The following is a 24,177-nucleotide window of genomic DNA, read 5'->3' as shown; positions in this document are numbered from 1 at the left end:
TCACAGCTCCTGCCTGGAAGCAGCCTCTCCTCCCAAAATGGTCCTCTCCCCACCGGGTCTGCCCCAGGGCCTCCCATTTGGGGATCTTACCTCTGACATAGTGCCCCAATAGCTCCTCACCCTGCCTGTCTGCTGATGAGGACACCCTGGCGCAGGGGGAGCAGCCCTGAGAGCACCACGACTCCAGCATCTCCCCATGGTCACTGGACCAGCTCCTTGCATTCAGTCCTGGTATTTCCAGGTGCACAAGGAGCATTGTTATCCCTTTGACCATGTCAGGATCACAGCACTGTGAGCACTGAGAAAATTTGATTAACTTCTTATTAAGCTAATATGATTCAATTTCACTGCTGGCTCCATGTTTACTGGAGCAGGCAGAGTCCTGGGAGTGGCTGTGAGGGACTCCCAGCCCTGTCCCCCCGCTGTATGCTCAGCAGCGTGCTCCTAACACACCTCCTTCCACACACACAGAGTGGGCAGCAAATAAATGCAATCATTAACGGAGACCTCCAACCCCTCGGAGATGATGGATGCTCAGGGGCAGCTGGGATTCACACACACTCAAGTAGGTCAAGTTTCCTCCTATTATTTCATCAGGCTGCAGCAAGGAACAGGAGGATGGGGCTGCTGTGACTCAGGGCTCTGTCACTGCTGCCCTGTACACCTGGATGGGTGCAGCTGGATGGGTACAGCTGGATGGATACAGCTGGATGGGTACAGCTGGATGGGTGTACCTGGATGGTGCAGCTGGATGGTGCAGCTGGATGGATGCAGCTGGATGGTGCAGCTGGATGTCACCAGGGATGCCAGACCTGCCCGGGCAGCGCAGACACACAGGGGCTGTCCCTCTGCCAGCTGTCCGTCTGTCCTGGGGCGCTGCCGGCTCCCTGAGGGACGGGGCAGCTGCTGGGCTCGCCCCGTGTGAGCCAAGCCCGGGCCAGCCCTGAGCCACGGCGTGAGGCGGGGTCGGTGCAGGTCCCTGCTGGTGTTCCCAGGTTTGGGGGACCTTGGCACGCTCACTCACGACAGCCCCGCTCCCCGCAGCTGGCTGCTGCAGCCTGGGGACAGCAAACCGCCTCTGGCACGCTCCAGCGGCTGGAGATAAGGACAGCTTAGGGATAAATATTTACCCAGGGCCTGAATGGATTCAGCTGAGTTCATTCCTCTTAGAGAATCTGTTAGTAATTATCTGAAGACTCGTTATTACCTGGGGACCTGTAATCTCCCACAGTAATGAGTTCAAGTGGCTCCTGTGGCATATCAAGCAGGAAAGGGAAGGTGGGAAGGGGCACTGCCGCTGCAGCAAGGGCAGGGCAGGGCTCAAGGACAGGGCAGCTGGCTCGGCTTTGGGCAGCTGCCACTGTGGTACCATGGCCATGGGACACAGAGCTGCCACTTCGCCTCCCTGCCGGCCCAGGGGCAAGCCCGGGGCAGAGCTCAGGTCCAGGCAGAGCTCAGAGAGCTCAGAGAGGCAAAAGCTGAGACTTGAGCGGAGCTGCTGCATCCCCAGCCAGGCGTGGCTGCAGGGAATGTGCTTCAGGACATGGCCCCCGTGCCAGGCCGGGTGAATCCCAGCCCCAGGGGCAGCCCTGGTGGTGGGCTCTGAGCCCCACAGAGCTGCACTGCGGCTCAGCAGCGCTGTCCCAGTCCTGCCACCCAGAAGGACTGATTCTGCAAACCTGAACCCACTTTGTATGGCTCAAATGAAGCAACTGAAGAGCAAGATGCAACCAGGGCAGACACTGATGGATCCCACACCTGCAAGGGAGGGAAACCCCCTCCTGGGACACACGTCCAGGGTTCCTGCATGCCAGCAGAGGGGTCCCTGCTGCCGTTGCCATTCAGGCCATGCCCATCCCCATGCCCATCCCCATACACTGCGGGCACAGCAGCTCTGTGCACACCTGTGTGGGTGCCCAAAAGAGCAGCCCAGGAGGGAAGGTGCCCAGGAGGGACTGAGATGAGTTACTCTGCCTCTAATCCTGTGAAGGGTCCAAACTGGCAGCCAGGGCACTCCACCTCTCCTTGTCACACACCATGGACCCCTGGCTGGGCGTGGCGATGGTGGCAGCCGTGCCCGGGCTCACGCCAGGCTCCGTGGTCCCTCCTCTTTGCTCCTTCCCTCCCCACCTTCCCCGAGTGTCGGCAGGTCCTGGTGGATTTGTGAGTTTTAAACAAATTTCATTATTTGTGTAAGATACACTGATTTTATTTTAAACAGCCAAAGAGGCTAACGCCCTCAGCCCCACCCCTGCCTGCCCCAGAGCTGCCGTGTGGCAGCGCTGTGTTCAGTCACAGCACTGTTATGAGACCAATCCTTTCATTTAGCTCTAATCTCTGAAACAAAGATAAAATTACATGATTAAGATCTAATTAAAGTCTAACTACCAGCACCATGAATCACTTCAGCACAACTTTAATGGATGCCTTTCGAAGCCATCATGCATTTGGTTTCCTCCCGTGGCCAGTGATTTCCCTGCAGGGACTGGGTCTGCTCGGGCTGATGTTTGCTCTCACTGGCTCTGATTTGGCTGGGGACCACTAAAAATGTTTACATGTGAGCGAGGAGCTCGAAAACCCATTTCTAACCAGACAGAAAATTTCATTTGACAAGCTCATTCAGATGTGCTGTGTCTCTGCAGAGCGGAGTGGAGCAGGGGGCCCCAGCTGGGGACAATCACCTCAGCTCTGCCACGTGCTTGGTGTGGCACACAGGGGGCTCGGAGCCCCAGCGGCTCAGTGCCTGGGTGGCTGGTGGCCAGAGCTGCACTAAATGCCATTAGCTCTCCTTGGGGAGAAAAAGCAAATTAAAGTCTGTCTCGCAGCTCTTGGGTTGTCCACCCTGAGGCACAGCCCTGTAATAATGTTGGTGGAGAATATTGTCATTTCCCTCTTTCCCAGCAAATCACTGCCTGCCGTTGTCCCAGCGCTGTCCCTGCCAGATCAACACGAGCATTTTAATGCCCTCACTCCTGCACTTGCGGCGTGTCAAGGCAGAGACTCTGCCAAGGGCTGCCTCCACCAAAGGGGCTGCCTCCCTGGGACCAGCAGCCCTGGCAAAAATTGCGCGTCCAAATTATTACTGCAACAGCCACCTCACTGCTGATGGCATCCTGTCCAGGGGAGCAGCTGAGAGATCACCCCACGTGCAGCCCCAAGCCCCAAGGGATCCCCCCACGTGCAGCCCCACGGGATCACCCCACGTGCAGCCCCAAGCCCCACGGGATTAGCCAGGGATCCCCCCCGTGCCTGGGAGAGCACATCAAAACCGCTGCCTCCCTGCTGCTCACCCGTGTGGGACAGATGGAAATGGGTGCTGTGGGAAACAAGACAAAGAAACCTCACAGCCCGTTTAGGTTTGCTCCGTGTCTTTTCCAGCAGAAGGATGCGCAGTTTCCTGACGGGGGCACATTAAGTGCACTCGCGTCCTCTGGGGACGGCTCTGCAACAGGTACCTGAGAGGCTCGGAGGGAGGGGAGATTATCCTCATTAATCACCACTGGGAAAAAGGCACTTTCTCCAAACTGCAGCCCTGTGTAATGGGGATTGTGTACACATGGAGCCTACGTCAGGGGAACGGTCCCTGGATGACTCAGCCAGCCAGAGGAGATAAAAGAGCTGAAATTCAGGAGTGCTGCTGGCTTACATCCCCAGAGGGACGAGCCTCCTGAAAACACTCATTCCTACACAGCAGGGCCCAGGACTGGGTCGCTCCTGTTACAAACACACCCTTGGCTTTGGGAAGCACAGAGCAGCAGCAGGACAAGCCCAGGGGACAGGAGGGCTCATGGTGCCAGGGAGCTGCCACAGGGATCTTGGTGCCAGCAGCTGCCCTCAGCCCTGTGCCAGGCCACGGGGGCTCGCTCATGGCCACCAAGAAGCTCTGGCTGCTACAGCTGCCTGCTTAAACTAACGTGGGCCAGCCTGCTGCAAACACACAGCTTAGCCCAGGGTCCAGTGGGGCCCTGTCCCATCTGCTCAGGCTCTTCCCTGGCTGCAGAGCTGGGATGAGGGTGTGCTGGTGAGCAGAGCCAATCCTGCTGCTTCCCCTGGCTGCAGGAGGCTGGGCAGCTTCGGGAAGCACAGCAGGTTCCCACCCGGCTGGGCCAGGAAGAGACAGACCGGGCTGGCACTGAGAGGGGCAGGAAGGGAAGGGTGCTGGCCCTGGGGGAGTGGGGCAGGGGAGGCTGCAGAGCAGCACCACAGCCCTCCCTGCCAGCTCCAGCAGCCATGGCTCACCTCCACACCAGGACAGGGGCTGCCAGGGCAAACTTCAAAAGGGGGAGAAAATGTTATTTCTCAGAGTTAATATTCCCTTGCGGATCTTGCTCTGCTCATTATTCTGGTCGTTACTTAAGCAGCAGCTGCTCGTCACTCGAGGTTCGGTGCTGAGAAGGGCTGAGTGCAAGAGGCTAATTTATTTTCTTTTAGTGCTTCTCATCCATGGCAGCCCCTGGCTGCTCCTCACCACTGGAAACCAACCGGAGGCATTTCAGATATTTCTAATGTATGACAGCAACTGGGAAACAGAAATTACCCTCTCTGAAATAATTCCTGAGACAGATTTCTTTTGGCACTTTGCAATGGAGACGCAGAGCAAATGCGAGCTGCATGCACTAGTTTGCTTTTTCTGGGCAATTTATTAACCCCACCATCTGGTTAGACCTGGTTCCTCTCCCCAGACAAACACCCCTCATTGCAGGGAGAGCAATGGGGCACCTGGGAGCGCAGAGGAGGCACGAGGGCCTTCCTGCCCTCCGTGCCCTCAGTGCTCCAGCAGCCCCAGCGCCGCCACCTCCAGCACGTTCTGCCACGTGGGGCTTTGCTGAGCCAGGCTCCTGCCTCGATGGTGCTCCTGTGACCCGGGGGAGTGTCACAGCCAGGGCCGGTGGGTCCCAAGTCCTGCCCCGGGGCCCTGCAGCAGGGCATTGGGGCAGCAGGGCTCAGTGCCCTCCTGCTCTGCCCATCCTGCCAGCCTGGCTCCATCCACGAGGAGCTGCTGGCAGTGTGGCATGTGGTGTGTCCCTGCCAAGACCCGGAGCAGGAGACAAATGATCTGCTCAGGATGCGCTGCCTCCGCTCCACCTGCTCAGCCCAAATGAAATTAAAATATTGACAGAAACAATTTCCAGAGGGAAATTGGAAACGTTAGTGGCGTGCTGGAGCCAAGCGGTTCCTGCAGCCTGGCTGCCTGTCACCCTCCCAGGCAGCGGGGGACAGGCAGCATCCTCCAGCCAGGCAGCACAGGGTGCCCAGGCGCGGGGCAGCGAGTGCTCTGGCCGTGACATGCCAGCTCCCGTGGCATCTCCTGCCCGGGCACCGGAGATCTGGGCACAGTTCCTGCTGCTTCCGCGACACTCAGAATCATTTTCATGTAACAGTTTGAATAAAGCAAACTTAACGTTTTGTGCACACAGGTTTTCCCCAGAGAGCCTGTGTGTGGGGAGGGGAGTTCTTGCTCCCATGCCAGCCAGGGGATTCCCTGCCCCAGGGAGCAGGAGCAGCACTCTGTCCCTCCCCCAGCACCGGGCGCTCCTGCCCCAGGCACCGCTGGGCTCACACCCGGACAGGGACACAGCTCCCCCGGGAGACACTGCCATCGCAGCTGCAGAACAAGGCTTTCCCTCCCAGGTCCTCAGTCCTGCATTCCAATCCACTTTCATCACTTGTTCCCCAGGGCACTGTGGCACTGAGGGAAACACTGCCATTGCTGTGCCTCCACCAAACTCAGAACCTCATCAAAGACTAAAATCGTGTTAGTTTGACAGGACCTACTTCTGCTCAACCACGCTGACAGGCAGGAATTTATTTTCCCAGGCTCTAATTCTCCTATTAATTGAATTCTGCAGTGATTTTTCCACATGTTTGCCCAGGATTAATGTCAGGCTAATTGGATGCAGTTGTCCGAACCATCTCACTCACTCACTCTGCTGTCTCTTCGGATGTGTTCTCCTCCCACCCAACACGAGGCTCCAGCTCTTCAGGATTAAGAGGGAAGCTCCAAGGGGAGCTGCTTCTGACCCTGGTAGAAAGCTCTCTGGTCCGGGCTGCCCAGGACCCTGCAGCAGCAGCCAGCACCAGCTCTGTGCTTGCCACACACCCAGCACCCGGCCCAGCACAGCCTCAGCCTGGCACAGCTCAGAGCTGGCACATTTCCCTTCATGCTCCCCGTCCTCTGCACAGCACGAGCAGGGCAGAGGGCAACGCTGCCAGGGTCAGATGGGGCAGGGCAGGAGGGGACACGCAGGACCTGCAGCACACTGATGGAGCATTCTCTGAATGTCCCCTGTGACCCAGCTGCAGGCATGTCCTGCACCACACGCTGGACGTGGCTGCCTGCTGGGGGCCACCTCAGGTCACCCGTGTGGGACAGCCAGGGAGACAGCCGTGTCCTCACAGCCCCGAGGACAGACACGTCCCCCGTGGCATAACTGGCACGTGTGGCACAGCCCGCCCTGCTGCTCTGCACGCCACAGCCCTGGAGGGCTTGCAGAGCTCCTGCTTTCCTTGTGCTTTTTTTTTTTTCCCTCTTGAAACCTTCTTCTTGAGCATTTCACAGATAATTTGCATCTTGCAGATTAATTTTTTAAAAATGGTTTTAATGAAGGTTCTTGCCTGTGCACATACCTGCATGTGCCGCCCGTCCTGGCCATATAAACCTCTGCTACTTGTGGAAAAGCTAATTAAAGGTAATCATGCAAACCTCATTAGTCCTCATTTACATAAGTTACCCAGACCTTTGATCCTGGCCATCACAGTCCGTGAGACCTCCCTGCGCATTAGTTCAAAGGCAGGAGCAGATCTCCAGCCCTGCAGAAGCCGAGCCCCGAGCTCTGCTCTGGGCCAGGGGAGGAGGGCTGGGCTGGCTGCTGCGAGGGCAGCTGCCCGAGGCCCGGGCTGGCACATCCACGGGCACGGCAAGGGGAGCGTGTCCTGCAGCACAGGCTCCTGCCAGCACGTCCTGCCTGCCCTGCACCAGGGCACATCCCGCAGCACACAGGACCTGACCCTGCCCTGGCATCCCTTGTCCCACGAGGTGTCACCTCTGTCACCCCCACCTGACCCGAGGCTTTGCCCCTGGCCCCAACCCAACTGTCCAGCAACAAGAGAGCTCTGCTGGGGAGAGAAAAGACCAAGAAATGGCCCTGGAGAGCACCAAGTTCCTGTTCCCGGTGCATTTCCATCATCTCCAGCATCGGCCTCATCATCCCCTCAATGATCTGTGCTGGCGGCTGCACTGGGGCTCAGCACAGCAACTGGTGACAGTGACAGCCACACTGCCAAGGTGCCCACAAGCCACCGTGTGCCAGCACAGCTCCCTCACACCCCGCAGACCCACGGGCTCTCACTCCTGGTACTGCAGCAGTGCAATTAGAACCTGTCATGCCATAAAAATACTGGAGCATTAAATGTATTAGATAAACTCCCTCTGCTATTACTGTAGCTCACATCCTGGAAATGTGAGCAGTGAGCAGCACAATTGCACCCAGGGATAGGACTGGATTTAGTTCTCCCCACAAAAGCCTCTTATTGTATGAAAAAGACCATTAGCAGCCGTGGAAATCAATGGGGACCGGCCGCGGGGCTGCAGCGCCCGGCTCCGCCGGCACCGCCAGGGCTCTGCTCAGCCCGGGGCTGCTGCTCGGCCCTGCAGAGGGACCTGGAGCCGGAGCTGGTGCAGCTGGCTGGGAGGAACCGTCCAGGAGCCAGGGAAGCCTTCCCAGCCGCCAGCCAGAGCTGCCAGGCACACGCCGGGGTGATGGAGCGCTGCCAGACGGGAGCAGCACTGCGGGGCCCTTCTCATCCTTCTCCCCACTGTCTCTGGGGCTGCTCAGCTCTTCTCACTGCAAAAGGGTGGGAGCTTTTCCCCTCAGCCCCTGCAAGTGGCCACTCCAGAGCCCTCTGCCCGGGTGCCACGGGGCGCTGGCCTTGGGATGGGATTTCCAGCGGTCCTCCCAAGGGAATTCACAGCCTACAACAAACAAACAGATGCAACGCTCAAGCGAGAAGGAAAAGTTCCCTGGGTTTTAAAAAACCACTCAGTAACAGCAAGTGAGGGCAATGCATTATTTAAAGGCTTTTCCAAGGAAAGAAAATAATTTCAGCTTAGTTAGCTTTTTAGGACATCCTAGCAGCGAGCACGGAGCGCTGCGGGGCGACGCGCGGAGCCCGCGGCCAAAGGGCACGTGGCACCGGCGCCGGCAACGGGCACCGGCACCGGCACTGGCACCGGCACCGGGAACCGGCAACGGGCACCGGGCACCGGGCACCGGGCACCGGGCACCAGGCACTGGCACCGGCACTGGCATCAGCACCAGGCACCGCTGTCCGGCCCGCCCGGGGCTCGGGCACAACACGGAGGCGACACCGGGCTGCAGTGCCAGCTCCCGCAGGTGACACCGAGCCACAGTGCCAGCCCCCGCAGGGTGCCGGGCCACAGGGGCCGCAGTGCCACCTCCCGCAGGTGACACCGGGCACAGTGCCCGCAGTGCCAGCCCCCGCAGGTGACACCGGGCACAGTGCCCGCAGTGCCAGCTCCCGCAGGTGACACCGGGCACAGTGCCTGCAGTGCCAGCTCCCGCAGGGTGCCGGGGCCACAGTGCCCGCAGTGCCAGCCCCCGCAGGTGACACCGGGCACAGTGCCCGCAGTGCCAGCCCCCGCAGGTGACACCGGGCACAGGGCCCGCAGTGCCAGCTCCCGCAGGGTGCCGGGCCACAGGGGCCGGCGGCGGGAGCGCGCTGTGATGGAGGGTGCGGCACAGAGCGGAGCGGGCACGCTGATGAATTAGGTGTCAGCGGCGTTAATCCAGAGCCATTAGCCATGCTGAACGTCCGCATATCATTTGTTAAACTAATGGATCGCTGGAGGTCATTCGGTAATAAGAAAGGGAGAGGAGGGTTATTACTTTTTATCAGACATTAATTGGCCGAAATCGATTGCTTGTTTGGTGTCTGCAGCGCTGTAGGGGCGCTGCCCCCAGCAGCCCCCGGCCGGGGTGCGGCACCGGCAGAACCGCAGCGCCCGGCCCGGGCCGGCAGAGCCCCGCGGCAGCGGCTCCCTGGGCCGGATCTTGGGCCGGACCTCGGGCGGATCTGGACCGGACCTCGGGTGGATCTCGGGCCAGATCTGGGCCGGACCTCGGGCGGTTCTCGGGCCGGATCTCGGGCCGGATCTGGACCGGACCTCGGGCCGGATCTGGGCCGGACCTCGGGCCGGATCTCGGCCGGACCTGGGCCGGACCTCGGGCGGATCTCAGCCGGACCTCGGGCGGATCTCAGCCGGACCTCGGCCGCATCCCCGGCTGCTGCCGTCGCGAGCGGCTCCGTGCCGAGCCGGGCACCGAGGAGCGCACCCTGGCCCGGGCAGCCACAGCCCCGGACCCGCTCTCCCCGCCTGGTCCCGGCCCGCCAAGCTCCCCCGGCTGCGGCTCGGAGAAGCAGAAATGAGCTGGGAGCCGCTCAGGTGATGTCACATTTATCTAACAAGTTTCCAAATGAAAACTAGCATTTGGACTTACTGCGTTCAGGCTCAAAATTTGATTACATTTTTCTACAGCTGTAAATCTGCTTTCCTTTCTGCAACATTATTATTAAAGCCAGTATTGAATTGGTGGTGTGATACGTAAAATTTCAATCCTGGCTTTGACATTCCAGGAAGTTAAAAACCAATTACAGTGTGTGCTTTGCCTCAGGACAGAATGAATCATTGAACACAGCCACTTCACCGAGAGAAATTAAAGGCTGAAGCAGCAACATGGGGAAGGTATTACGTTAAAAATCAAAGGTCAATTAAAGAAAAACTGAGTCTATTTTATTTTTACTATTTTGCTTACATTTTCATTCCTTTCTGATGAACAGGGAGACAAAATAAACCTGCACTTGTATTTATCTGCCAGGTCATAAATCCGGGCTGAAGCTGGTTTCAGGAGCTGAGGGGAAACATTGAGGTGATAAAAGCTCCCAATAACCGGCATTAATCTCACTGTAACGAAGCCAGGACAGCGAGAGGGAGCACCTGCCCTCCCTGCAGTGGCGGCCGCCGCCGCAGCGGAGCAAGGGGTACCCAGGGGACGGTCCAGACAGGGTCACTCAGCCCCCAGTTCGGCTGTGCCACACGGGCACGGGCAGCACCGATCCCGACGGTGTGAAAGGTGGTGCAGGGCAGCACCCTGGAGGGCAAAGAGCTTCGTGTCCCGCAGCCAGCGCCTGCCCGGGGAGCGCACGGGGTGCGGCAGCGCCAGCCCTACCACGCCAGTCAGCTATCGGTCAGTGAAGCGCCTGCCCGGCTCCCTCCCCGACAGCTGCAGGGGCGATGTCACAGCCATGAACCATCCAGCGCCGGGGGACCGCCACCAAGCTGCTCCTAAGCACGAGAGGAGCTCCGAGCCCAGGGCACGGCCGGGGACTGTCGCTGTCCCCAGAGCAGCGGGCGGGCGGTGGGCTGTGTCCCACCCGCGGCAGGGGGGCTGGCCGCTCCCGCAACACAGCAGGTCGCTTGTACCTGCCTCGCTCGGCAGCAGCTTGTCAGCGCAGATGCCTTCAACATGAGCTCTCACACATAATCCACACCTTGAAACGCAGTCTATCATCTGCTCGTTACCCTCAATAAATCATTCGCGAAATAGTAAAGTGCTCCCAGGCTGTCCTGGGGCTGCGGCAGCGCTCTGCAGCGCGCACTCGGGGCTCCGGGGGCAGCGCTCGGGGCAGCAGCCGCGGCGTTATTCACAGCACAGAATAACGAGCCCCCGGCCCCACTAGCACTGCCGACACAGCCTGACCCCAGCTCTGGAAGCTCATGAAGGCTGCTGGGAAAGGCAGCCGCTCTCCAGGGAGCCGGTTCCGCGGGATTAAAAGCGGGAGCGTTCAGCGGCGCGCCCGCATCCCCGCGGAGTGCGCGCCGCGGGGACACGGCGAGCTGAGGCCTTCCCCGGCGATTCCGACTCATTTCAACACAGCCGCGATTAGACGGCAGCAAACGGCGGGGACAGCAGCTGTTAGAGCGCCGGGACACCAGCGCGGCCCGCCCTGGCGCTGCGACACACGGGCAGGGCAGAGCGGCCGTCTGCAGGCTGGCCGACTGCGCTGGGAGTAAGGGATGCTCAGGAGCTCCTGCCGCGGCTGGAGCTGCGCTGGGAGTAAGGGATGCTCAGGAGCTCCTGCCGCGGCTGGAGCTGCGCTGGGAGTAAGGGATGCTCAGGAGCTCCTGCCGCGGCTGGAGCTGCGCTCGGAGCGCCTCCTCTTCCCAGGGACCTGCTCCCCAAGGACCCCGCGCCCTCACAGCTGCAGGAACGCCCCGGCGGGATGAATTCCACAGGGAATTCACGACCAGCCTCGAGCCACAAAGCCACCGGCATCACCACCAGGGGAGAGCCCCAGGGGCTGGGGGAGCTGAGCACGGACCCGTGAAAGAGCTGGGGAGGTGGCCCAGCAGCAGAGCCCTTGGCTGCAGCCCCAGCCCAGCCTCTGCCACCAGCTCCTGTCACAGCCGTGAGACCAAGCTCCAGGCAGGAGGGACATATCATGGAGCCACGTCCTGTGGGGTCAGGGGACCCCAGCCAGACCCTCAGCCACCATGGGAAGAGGCACAGGAGACCAAAAAGGAGACCCCCACATCTTCAAAAGCCCTTCAGGCCTCCCCTGCCCACAAGGTAGCCCAGCCCAAGGGGCTTCCAATGGTCCCTCTCCCCCAACAGCCCCTGTTCCCTGACCTGGGGACCCACTGTAAAATGGTAGATCCACCTTGGAATCAGCCTCTGGCTGATGTCACCATTTCTTATTAAAAGCTGGTTTTTTGCTCTACGATGGACTAGTTTTATGTTCCCATAAATTGCCAACAGTTAGCCAGATCCCCACAGAGCCAGGATCGATACCTGGCCGAGGGGAAAAAGTGCTGAGGAAGGAAAAGCAATACTCCAATTAGAGCAAAATTTAAGAGTCCAGGGGTAGGGGTGACAGTGCCTAATGTGTTAGAATTTATTGACAGCGTCTCACAGCTTGGCTTTTTGGGCTCTCAGAGGCAGGCAGGTGGCCCGCCAGGCAGCAGCAGGGAGTCACATCCACTCTGCACCCTCAGTCCTGACTGGCACAACCAGTGACCATTCCTGTGTGGTTTGGCACCTCCAGCCACACACGGGGTGTTCTTGGCTCCTCTGGTTCATCCATCAGCAGGGGAGCTGCGCTGGTGCCCCCAGAGCTGGCAGCAGCCAGCCTACAGCCCACGGGACAGGTGACAGCTGAGCAGGCTCTGGGGACACACGGGGACCAAGGGAACACCTGGCACTTCCCCACCGGTGCTCCTCAGGGACACAGCCCCTCCCCAGCGTGTCAGAAACCTGTGCCCAGCTCTGCAGTAGTCTAATCCCAGTTAAACACAGCATAATCCCAGCTGGGGAGCGACATCTGGGAGCCCCAGCCCTGGGCTCCCCTCCCGCCCCCTCTGTGAGCACTGCCACGTCCCGCCCTGCCTCCCCTGCCCCAGCTGCCTCAGAAAGTGGGGGGCAGCAGGACTGCCCGCTCCAGGGTCAAAGTTCTCAGGTGTTCTCCATGGGCCTCGCACCCCCGCCCAGCAGGCTGGAGGATGGCAGTGGGCTCCTGTTAAATCCTGTGGCCAGAAAAACCCAGCTGGATTGGAGAAACGCTGGCAAATACAATCAACACAAGTACATTAACTCTAATTCTGCGAAGCCTTTGGCTATATTAATCTCTCTTTAATGTAATCACCTATAAATAAATGATGACCCCATGATTTAATATGACATCTGCCACCCCCATTTGCACACAAGCTGTGAAGCAGTGCCTCTGCTGCACGGTAGGGCTGGCACTCGTGTGCCTGGCTGGCCAGGGCAGCAGTGAGCCCCTCAGCCCAGCGCCCGGGGCTCAGCTCCAGCTCACCCCTCCCAGCAGGACGGATGGAAACACAGACCAAGGCAGGGCCTGGCAGGGGCCATGCTTCCCCCAAGGCCCCGGGACCCGTGTGGGCAAGGGGTGATGCAGCACAGATGTTGGTAAACACACCAACATCACCATTTCTGTAACACAGGCAAGGAGACAGGACAGCCCCTCTGGGGATTTGGGGAACAAGGGGGATTCACTGACAGCTTCCCCTTTGGTGAGCACTGAAGGGCATGGGGGTGGTAATGCTGCTCACCTGTGCGAGTCCCCTCCTGCAAAAATATGCACGGAGGAGGAGAGAGAGAAAGAACCCTTGAGAATCAAAAATTGTGTTGAAAGGTGAGTTTGTGAAGCCCAAGGCAGCCCAATGCACTGATCCGAGGGCTCACTGGAGCAGGAGGAGCCCAGTCCACAGCAGAAAGGGCTGCAGGCACAGGGGGCACAGCCTCTTCCATCCTTCTGCCCAGAGGGGAGCCTGGATTGCCAAAGCCTTCGGTGCCCCCTTTGCCCTGGGGCTGGGCAGCCCGGCAGGGGCAGCTCTCCCAGCCCAGGGTGGGTCACTGCAAACAGTCCAGCAAGGACAGAGGCTTTCCATTCAGCACCCTGGAGAGGCAGCCTGTCCTCCTCCTGCCTTGCTCCATCCTCATCCTCGCTGGGCTGAGGGGGGCAGCAGGAGCAGCCCATCCACACTCTCCTCCACGTCTGGAGCCACCGCTGCACACGCTGCTGAGGGAAAAAGAGTCTTTAATTAGGACAGAGCTGGAGGAGCTTCAAGCCCCCGGTGTCTGGTGATGGCAGAAGCCCCTGAGGCCACCCCCAATAGCTCTGGCCGTGCTGTAGGCAGGGGTGGACGCGTGGGGATCTGGTTGGGGTCTCCTGGCCCCAAATGCCACAGGACCTGTGGCCATGTGTCCCTCCTGTCTGGAGCCTGGCCTCACTGCTGTGGGTGGCAGGGGGCAAGGGCAGGGCTGGGGGTGGCAGGGGATGCCCTGGCACTGAGCAGCCCCTCCACGCGGGGGCTGAGCCCCGACACGAGGCGCGGAGGGATGGACGGGGAGCACTCCAGCCCTGCCTGAGCAGTGAGCCCCCCAGCACCAGAGGAACCCGAGCACAGCCCCCTGCCCCGGGGCTCAGGGACACAACTCACCAGCACGGGGCTCGGGGACCCAACTCACCAGCACGGGGCTCGGGGACACAACTCACCAGCACGGGGCTCGGGTGCGGGTCCCACGCCCTCCCTGGGGAGCAAGGCTGAGCGCTGCAGCACCTGGGCTGAGGGTCTGTGGAGAGAGAAGCATCAGGAGCAGCCCAGGGCAAGGAGCAGCCCGTGTGTCCCCTCCCCAGCACGCCGCTGTGCCCACGCCAGGCTCTGGGCTCCCCAGAGGAGCCCTGGGGCACACGGGGAAGCTCCCAAGCCCCCACCCTGGGCAGGGCAGGAACACAGCACGGCTGCAGCCTGGAAAAACGCTCACTCAGGCAGGATGCCTAGTAATAAATTTATTGTATTTTATTACATATTCCCCTTTTTGCACTTAATTCCAATTCCTCATATTCAAACTCTTCTTTCTGAAAGAAAATTATTTTTAACATAAAAATATAAATTCTGCATATTAAAAGTGCATACACCTCGAATAATAAAACATACAAATAAATAATAAAAGGCATTGACACAGTCTCATGCAGTTGTCCTCAAATAATTTAAAATTTATGGTACAATGTTCAACCCCAAGTAGACAGCCTGCTTTCCAATTACTGTACAGGTCAAAAACATTAAAATACAGAGGAGAATATCAAAGGTGTGGGAAAGCCCCACGTCCCTGTACCAGGTACAGTGATGTGACATGCAGTTTGAGAACCGTAGATATTCCAGTGTAAAATCTGACATTGTGTCCAGAAGAGAAATTGCATTTGCAACAGGACTTAAAATTCAATTTTAACCAATGGTGAGGCACAGGTGGTGAGCAGATCTGTACAAATTCTTACCTGGAAGGCCACAGGACAATAGCAGAGCCTCCGGTGGCCTGGATTCCCTTGTGTTACCCTACCCAAGGCAGTGTAGCACCTCCAGAGGGGTTATTGCACTCACACATGGCACACGAGCCTGAGGCCAGCACGGCTGCGCTGCAGGGCTGAGTGAGCCGGGACTGGTGGTTACACTTAGTTTTAATCTGTGTCTTTTAAAAAACACTATTTGCGGATAAATTGAGTGCTATCACCTTTTAAAAAATAGTCCCTAAGCCTTTAGATCTAACACAGACATTGTACAAGTCTTCAGGTGCTTTTCTTTTACAAAATAAAGCTCTTATCAGTAACTGCTTTACGATGCTTTTGTTGAGAAAACCACGTAGGACTTTCATCTCACCACAGATTAAAACTAAATTTCAGTTCCCTCCACAGGTATCATTAGATGCTGCCAAATTCTTTTGGATTAGTAGGCAAACGACAAAGATTAAAAAAACCCAAACCAAACTAAAAAAAACCAAAAAAAAAAAAAAAAAACAACAACAAACAAACAACACCCAACAGTGAAATTATTTGGAATGTTGCCTCCACACCCTGTCCATGCCAAGGGGAGGGCACCAGAGCTGCAGGGCCCAGAACCAGGAGGCGTCCTGGGGCGAGCAGGAAGGCCAGGGCAGCCTCGCCAGCCACGGGGCACACAGGGCTGCCCAGCAGGACACGGCTCAGCCCCAGCCCCACAGCAGCACGGACAGGCAGCCCGGGGGTCCCCAGAAAGGCAGGCAAAGCCCAGGAGCAGTCTGGGCAGCAGGAGGCCAGCAGGGACCCGCTCCCCTCGCAGGGACGCTCACAGCAGCTCTGTGTGCCCCCGCCCGCCCTGCTCACAGCCCTCACGCTGCATGCAACGGCAGCCACACACAGAACCCCAGCAGGCTGCCCTGCCAACAAAAGGAAAAACAACACAAAATAGAAATCAGTTTGTTCTCATCTCCCTGCTCCAATCCCTCTAACCTTACGTTACGCTCCAGCCTTGTCAGTAACGCAGAATCCTGCAAAGGAAAGAGCCGAAGATGTGCAAAGGAAGCAGGAACCCAGGGACATGCTCCTGTGTGCCAGCAGCAGCTGCACCAGGCACAGCGCAGGCTCCGGAGCCACGGCCGGGCTAGAGGCTTGCATAGTTAGTAGGGACATGCAGGGGGACAGCACGGCCATGCAAGCTGCCTCACACCGAGGAAAATGGTTGGGCATGCTCAAGTTTCAGCTTCAGAAAGCAAAACCCCTGCAGCGACAGCAGATGAGGGCACTTGCAGTGGGAGAAGTGCAATTAAGCTGCTAGCTTTCTATCCTAAGCATCTTGTTTTTATTAATCCATATTTGATAAGTGTGAAAGGGTTAACAATTTACACACCCAAAGTGAGACACAAGTTACAGAGAACTGCAGGCACCAAATTGTCTATCAAATGTGATTAATACAAATAAAAGGTGCCTCTTCAATACACGTCATTGAAAATGTGCTTATAACTTGAATACTACTAAACACTGTCCAAAAGACACAGCCCAAAAAGGGTAAAAAAAAGTCTCTAGGTGACTCCTGCAGGAATTGAGCACTGGAATGAAGGCGCTGCTCTCCTGCGCCCAGGGGGCCAATTCCAGGAGCAGGAGCAGTGGCAGACTGGGGCCGTGGGGTGAAATGCAAGTCACACGCTGGCACAGGCGACTCCAACCCAAAGCCAGCTGGAACCACCCTGCCTGAACTTTGCCTTGGAGCTCACCTGTCTGGGAGCAGGGACACGGCTGGGCCTCCCCCTTCCCAGCACTTCCCATCACTGTGAGGCATACCTTTGCTTCCAAGACCTTGGCAGGAAGGTCCCAGACCCCACCATCCCCAGACAGGCTGGGCGGGACAGAGCTGGCAGCAGCTGCTCCCATCGCACTCGGATGCCCATGGGACTTCCAGGCCCTACATGCCACCACCCAGGGGAGGCAGAGGTTCCTGGGCAGCAGCAGCCTCTGGGAGATGGCAGAGCCCACGTCCCCCACAGCCATGAGTGCTTCTGCTGGCCAACAGGAACTTTCAGACATGACCATGTACATGCAGCTGCTCCGAATAGCCTCAAGCCGCTGCTGCTTGAAGGATCCATATGCAAAGCCACGGTGGTGCTGGCATCTAGGACTTGGCAGATCCCTCTCTCGAGTGCTCCCTGGTACCATGCCACATCCTGGCAGCTGGACAGCACAATACCATGGACAGCAGTTCCTACACATGAAAGGGACAAGAGAGAAGTCTGCTTTAAAGCAAGGAGAGAAGACTGATGATTTTTCCCTAAATCCCTTTAAGTAGGGCCTGTAATAACCTACATTCCATTTCAGAAACATTTGTCCTACTTCACTGATGGAGGCAGGGCTGTAACAGCAACAAGGCTTTGATTAACGCTCCCAGTGAACGGCGCTTCCCAGACCCCTCAACCCTCTCTGTGCAAGGAAGCTCATTTGCTCCTGAAGACGTGTGACACCGACAAGCAGAGGTGTGGGGCGCAGGAGTGGCTGCTGCCAGGGGCCCTGGCACAGGCACAGGCACGAGCAGGGACCGCGCTCCCCACAGGCTCACGCTTCCACGTTTTGCCCAGGGTGTGTCTCATGTCCCACACGAGCTCTGGTGCACCCTGGTAAGTCAAACCACTCTGCCTGAGGACACCCAAGCCAAGCCCTCTGAGCAGAACACCCAGCAGAGAGAGCAGCACCCGCCCGCTCAGAGACGAGGGTACTGCCAGGCAGCCCCTCCTGCCTCCTCACACTCCTCTGCAGAGCAAGGAGCCCGTGCACAGAGCTGCCCTTCCAGAGGGACAGAAATCCAGTCTGGCTGCACAAAGAGAGCAGATCGTGCTGGAGCTGGCAGCAATTAGCATCAGGAATTATGGAGAATGTGCAGAAAGAGAGTGAGATTGGCATCTCATGGGATTGCAGAGGTTCAATTACTTTTATCAGCTGCTGGAATACCAGGACCTCCATCTCCCTTTACCCAAATGAGAGCTCCAAGGACCATTATCTTGCTACAGATACAAACGCTGAACTGGTGTTCAGCTAAAACATGGGTTTGGGCATGGCTTCAAATTCCCTTCAGTCAGGCATGCAGCACAGGAGCAAAAGCACCTCAAAACCCACACACCAGCTTCCAGTTTAAACCCTTTCAGTGAATGATGACATGAAAAAAAAAAGTCATTTGGAAAAAATAACCTTTCACAAATGTCCATGGCAAAATGCAGAGAAAGTAGTTCTGTCTATTAGAAGATCCCAAACCGAGTCAGTGTAAGCCACTGGAATTACATTCTTGCTAGAAGAGTTGTTACAAGAGAAGAGCCAAGACAGTGTAAGACCTTAATACAGATAAAACCTTAAACAAATACTTCAACATCAACATTTCAGGGAGTAATTTAAGTACTGCAATGTGAAGCAAGTCTTATCTGCTCTGCTGGATATAACAGAAAATAATCCAAGAATAATCCAAGTCGTACATTTCAGAAGCAAGCAATGCAATCTTTGCTTCTTGTTGCTGCAATAAATGAGACTGAAACAATGCCCAGGCAAAGGACTGCACCGAGGGGACAGTCCCGTCTGGGTTGGAACAGGCAGGGCAGGCTGTGGGCACTGCTGGAGCACGTGAAGGGGACGCAGCAGGACCTCACCAGGACACTGCAAGGGCTCCAAGGCAGGTGGGCTCATCCCCACACACTGAGCCCAGCTCGATGGCACTCCCAGCCCAGCCCCACGCACACCAGGAGCCAGCGACCCCCACCCTTCCCTCCCAGGCTTGCTGCAGGTGCATGGTGGGCAGAAAACTGATCACAGAGCAGCAAGGTGTCCTGGGGACAAGGCTGCCTGCAGGGCAAGCAGGGCCTCAGCAAGGGAGGTGGCAGAGGCCAGTTTGTGATGCTGATGGGACAGAGCACACGTGTCCCTGGCCCCAGGCTCTGCCATGGCAGAGCACAGACCTTGCTCAGCAGAGAGTGTGCCCAGCACACTGCCCAGCTTGTCACAACCTACATGATAGGCTGTGGACACAAAGGATATGCAGCACATCAATAAAAACTCATGGAATTAAAAAAAAAAACAGATTACACCACATAGATGTAAAAGGACTTAAGAAATCCACCTTAAGAGGAACCTTGCAGAACTTGAGGAATCTCCCCTGTAAGAAGGGCATGTAAACAAAGACATCAGCAGATGTAGTGTTTTGACCCTGATGGAGGCTGTCGTCCAAACAAGAAGGGGAACCTTCCACGGAGGGACATGTGGCAGCCAGACCCATGGGGAGGGGACGAGCATGCCAGAGGGAAGAGTGGACAGCACTCTGGGGAACAGGAAAACTGCCCCTCCAACCCACACAAAGGGGCCTGTCAAAGCATGCTCAGAGAGGGCAGGATGACACTTGATCTAAACATCACCCCTAGAGATAATGGAGGCTTAATTACACCACTGTGATAAGGGTCTGAGCACATTAGGAAATGCATCCCAGGAGTTTGAACAGGGGCATCCTGACCATGGCCATCCAGGTGTGTGGACGTAACTCTCCCATGGCACTGCTTCCACAGGACGAGCTGGCCAGCAGCTGCTGCCCAGGGATTTCTTCTGTTGTTCAGCAGAGCATTTCAGAAGAAAGTAGTGAAACAGGACAGGCTAGAGGTTGCCTTAGGTATGGACAAAGCAAAACTCTTCACAGACACAGCAACAAAAACTGCAGGTTACATTTCAAACTTCCTGCTGTTGGAATGCAAAAATGAAATCTATTACACAGACGTGCACAGAGACACACAGGTACCTTTCTGTCCGTCACTAATGCTAGTCCCTCCTATACTGGCTGAGTATATACCTGAGAAACAACATTAGTGTTGAAATATTGCCCTTTAGAAAGCTTGGAAATGGAGGGGAGCAGGGACAGAGAGTTGAGAGCAGAAAGAAGCGACAGTCTCTCCAGTTTCCTTCGCATCCTCCACAGCTCAGAACAAGGCCATACACCAGCGTGGACACATCCCACCCAGAACAAGACCAAAGGAATAGCAGTTCACAGCTCTACAAAGCACACCAGTGTCAGTACAACTGGGGGTCAGGTCCCAGCCCTCAAATCTGAAGAAAGTTGTTGCACTTTCGACAGAGACTCCTGTACAAGTGCTATGGGACAGCTGCATTCATGTTCAACAATGACTCCAGCTAGGCTACTTGCACCAGTGCTGGCTGCCTGTGGCTATTTGGTTTGATGGCAGAATCAAAGGCGCTTTAACAACTTGCAGTTAACTTCTCCTCAAAACATACATTAGGCACATGAACAAAAAACAAGAGCTCAGAATAAATTAGCTTCTCAGCAGAAGAAAAGACACCTGGATTGCAGCATTTCACTGAGGTTCCAGAGAAGGCCGTACAGACACCTGCATGCTGGAAGGTAATTTTTTCAGCGGCTTGTCAGCAGACTGCTTGCCACTGGAAGGAGGAGACTGGACTCCGGGATCTAGCTGGGAAGACTTGGACTTGCGACTGGATAGCAGAGAATGTTTGTTAGATGTGGCATCTTTTGAGACAAGTTTTTCTTTTGTAGTAATGTTGGCATTGGTTTGAGAGGCTGGTGGGACACCGCCTTTCTCTGGTTTGTCCTCCAGCACATTTTTACCGCCTGACTTGGAACTGACACTCCCTGTCTTTTTTGAAAGCATTGTTGTCTTCCCCAGGTCTGCCGACCTCCGCGTCTCCTTCTGCCTTAAGGCTGATTTAAAGAAAGACAAACCCTTCTCTTCTGACTTGCTGTCCCTCTTCAAGCCAGACCGCGCGCCCACGTTCGGGGAGCGCAGGTTGGCCATGGAGGAGCTGCGCACGTGCTTGCTGTCCACGGCCCTGCTGTCACTCCTGGAGTGGCTGATCCGCGGGGAGCTCGTCCTGGAGCTGCTGGTCACGCTCGTTTTATCCGAGCCCAGGCTGACCTTGGAGCCCTCCCTGCTGAGGCTGCGCTCCGAAGTCCGGCTCTTCCCGGAGGAAGAGCCCTTAGTCAATGAGCCTGATGGGGTTCTCTTGGCAGCCGTGGAGGATGGAGAAGAACCTGACTTCTGCTTCTGTGGAGCTGAAGGGACAGATGCCTCCAGGGGCTTTGTGCTGTGGTCCTTCCTAGCCTGCGTGGGAGCAGGAGACCCGTGTCGCCCGCTGGCCCTGGAGGAGTCTGTCTTACTTCTAGACCGGGAAGCCTTCTGAGAACTCTTCAGTGGAGGAGAAGAGTGAGAGACTTTAGTCTCCTGGGTAGCTAAGACTGTCCTTCCCTTCCTCAAACTTTTGTCTGGCTCAGGAGCTCCTTTGGAGCTGTGACCCTTCTTAGGGGTGTCATGTGCCTTCTCTGCAGCCAGCCCCGTGCCAGCTGGGGCTTTCACCTCCTTCACTGGGGAGCTGTCCACAGAATCACTCTGGTCAACAAAGGCGATTTGATTGTTGTTATCAAAAGGGTCCAGAGCAGGGTGATTCCTGTCTGGCTGCACAGAGCTTTTACCATACCCATCTGAAAGGTCTGAGCTCGATGTCCTTACAACGGACTCTTCCCTGAACGCCCCTTCCATGACAGCCAGAGGGGCTCTGCGAGCTGTCCTGTGCTCTCGCCGACTGCTGTCACAGGGCTCCAGGTAGCTGCTAGAGAGATTCCTCAGGCTGCCAAAGCACGAGGTGGAAACTTTATCGTCAGCAGCTTCCCCAATCTTCTCCAGAGTGGAAGCAGAGGTATGTACTGGGGAGTCTCCAGAGAAGCGTGATGGGGAGTTGGAGCGGAACTGCAGTTTTGCAGAGAGTGACCACGAGGGCCTGACACCATTTTCACTCACTGCCAGTGGGCTGGTGACAGAGGATCTGGATGACAAGCTCTGCCGTTGGACACTCCTTACAAACGGTCGAGTTGAAAATCCTCCTGCAGAGAAAGCAAGTGACAGTCTCAGTGGGAAAGCCAAGGCTGCAGCTGGTTTACCCCACCCAACCACATTTCCCCACGAGAGCCAAGCAGCCCACCCACACCTCACTATGTGTGTCTCCATGCAGGCTGCAGGCACAGCTTCTTGCAAAAAAGCTGAATGAGGAATCCAACAATTGTTACGTGCTAGGGGTCACCCAGGAGCAGCTCTCTGAAGCCTCTAACTGATAAACTGGATTCTTCTCTCATCCCTGAGCAGCAGATCAAACAAGATTTGCACCTCGAAAGTCCTTGAAACTGGCAAGACCACCAGCTAGGATTATGATTCTGTAGTAAAGAATATTTCCCAGAGCATTCTGTGAAAGGCAAAGTAGGATTCCCACCTCTAGATCAAGCAATGTAATTGTATTTAGAAACACAAAATGTAAGTATTTCAGAAGTGTGATTTCCATGGTCAGACCTGGCAGCTTTCACAGCAGTGCTGCTGGGGCATCTCCACACCAGCTTCCAAATGCTCTGACTGACCCATGAAGCTCTTGAAGAAGTTACAAGACAATGTGTGGAGGAACCAGGCAAAGCCAGGAACTGAACAGTAACTTGCATACATGGGTGAATTTTCATCTCCCTCCCTCCCTGGGACCATCCAAAAGCACAGCAGCAGGCAATCAGTGCCTATGCTAAATCTGTCAGGACTGTGTCAGCCACCCTGCCAAAGGTGATGCAGTGAGACCCAGAGAGAACACCAGCATGAGAAGTTCTGACTGAGAGGTTTTATTGATGGCATTTGCTTTCTTTGAAAGGCTCCTTAAGGTTCCTGCCTGTTCTCCTCTCATATGAGACAGAAGCCCACCCGTGCTCCCACCCAGCCAGCTCTGCCTCTCCCAGCTGGAGTAACCGTCCCTTGCAACCACAGATTTTGCAGCTGTTTTAGTAAGGATCTTGCAACAGAAATTCAAGCTGCCCAGGCTGCCCCCCAAGAGAGATACACACCGTCATCTTCACTGCGTTCCCCGGTGAGCTCCACGGACTCGGAGAGCGAGGCGAGCGAGGTGCGGCGCGAGGAGGCGGCCGAGGCGACGCTGGGCTGCTTGCTGCCCGGGAGCCGGCTGACCCAGTGCTCGCACAGCGACGAGCTCGTGGAGCCTGCGGGGACCCACACGCGTCAGCAGCAGCACAGGGCCCCGCAGCCCCGCGGCCAGGCGCTGCTGCACTGCCCGGGCTCACACCTGAGCCCTGCCAGCCCCGCAGCCACGCACTGCTGCACTGCCCGGGCTCACACCTGAGCCCTGCCAGCCCCACAGCCACGCACTGCTGCACTGCCCGGGCTCACACCTGAGCCCTGCCAGCCCCACAGCCAGGCGCTGCTGCACTGCCCGGGCTCACACCTGAGCATGGAGCTGGCCCTGCCAGCCCCACAGCCAGGCACTGCTGCACTGCCCGGGCTCACACCTGAGCCCTGCCAGCCCCACAGCCAGGCACTGCTGCACTGCCCGGGCTCACACCTGAGCCCTGCCAGCCCCACAGCCACGCACTGCTGCACTGCCCGGGCTCACTTACACCTGAGCCCTGCCAGCCCCACAGCCAGGCACTGCTGCACTGCCCGGGCTCACTCACACCTGAGCCCTGCCAGCCCTGCAGCCAGGCACTGCTGCACTGCCCTGGCTCACACCTGAGCCCTGCCAGCCCCACAGCCAGGCACTGCTGCACTGCCCAGGCTCACACCTGAGCCCTGCCAGCCCCACAGCCAGGCACTGCTGCACTGCCCAGGCTCACACCTGAGCCCTGCCAGCCCCACAGCCAGGCACTGCTGCACTGCCCAGGCTCACACCTGAGCCCTGGCAGCCCCACAGCCAGGCACTGCTGCACTGCCCGGGCTCACACCTGAGCATGGAGCTGGCCCTGCCAGCCAGGCACTGCCACGGGAATGGGGCTTTACTCTTATGGAGCATTTATGGTCAGAACTGCACTTGTCCCAGTGTGCTGTGAATACCAGCCTGCAGGCACCGGCAGCATTTCAGCTGCCACCCCAAGGCCACAAAAATCCCTTTTTTTCCAGGGGCAGGCCACCAAGCCTGCACCTGCCCACAATTCACCCTGGATTCCACCAACACATGCCCTATGGGTGCCTCCCTGGGACTGAGAGTGCTGCCACAGGGAAGGAACCAGTCACTATTTGAAGGGCAGCTCTGAGCAGTCACCTCTGGGGGCATGGGGGCTCCCCCATCTCCACAGTCTCCCTGCCCAAACTGCCTTGGCAGAAGAGCTGGAAAGTTCCCATGGCCTGTGACACACAGCCACAGACTCACACAAGCCTCGCTGAGCTCTGGGACACAAGAATGGGGGTTTAAGCAGAGCTAGGTGGAAAATTCCCCAGAAGGGCAAACCACCCAAGACAAGTT

The 24,177-nt window shown here is 57.2% G+C and overlaps 1 protein-coding gene across 14 annotated transcripts in view; it reads right to left on the bottom strand.

Moving 5' to 3' along the window:
- Positions 1–12,581: 12,581 nt before the first annotated feature.
- Positions 12,582–24,177, bottom strand: part of USP31 (ubiquitin specific peptidase 31) — a 31,071-nt gene continuing 19,475 nt past the window's right edge. Inside the window, exons 15-19 of one of the 14 annotated variants that reach the window (XR_005258647.1) lie at positions 22,769–22,921; positions 16,623–21,778; positions 15,862–15,899; positions 14,095–14,171; positions 12,583–13,617 (exon numbers count right to left, since the gene is read on the bottom strand). Coding sequence is in view for 2 of the 14 variants with exons in the window: in XM_038151342.1 (XP_038007270.1) it covers positions 20,238–21,778; positions 22,769–22,921 (1,694 nt within the window). In the remaining 12 variants the exon portion in view is untranslated. Of the gene's footprint in view, positions 13,618–14,094; positions 14,172–14,373; positions 21,779–22,768; positions 22,922–24,177 lie in introns of those variants that run through there. The other 13 variants (XR_005258648.1, XR_005258649.1, XR_005258650.1 and 10 more) reach the window with 13 other exon arrangements.

The sequence above is a fragment of the Motacilla alba genome, chromosome 14 (assembly GCF_015832195.1).
Source record: "Motacilla alba alba isolate MOTALB_02 chromosome 14, Motacilla_alba_V1.0_pri, whole genome shotgun sequence".
NCBI lineage: Eukaryota > Metazoa > Chordata > Aves > Passeriformes > Motacillidae > Motacilla > Motacilla alba.
The sequence above is the reverse complement of the archived record's forward strand: the minus strand, read 5'-3'. Positions and strand labels throughout refer to the sequence as shown.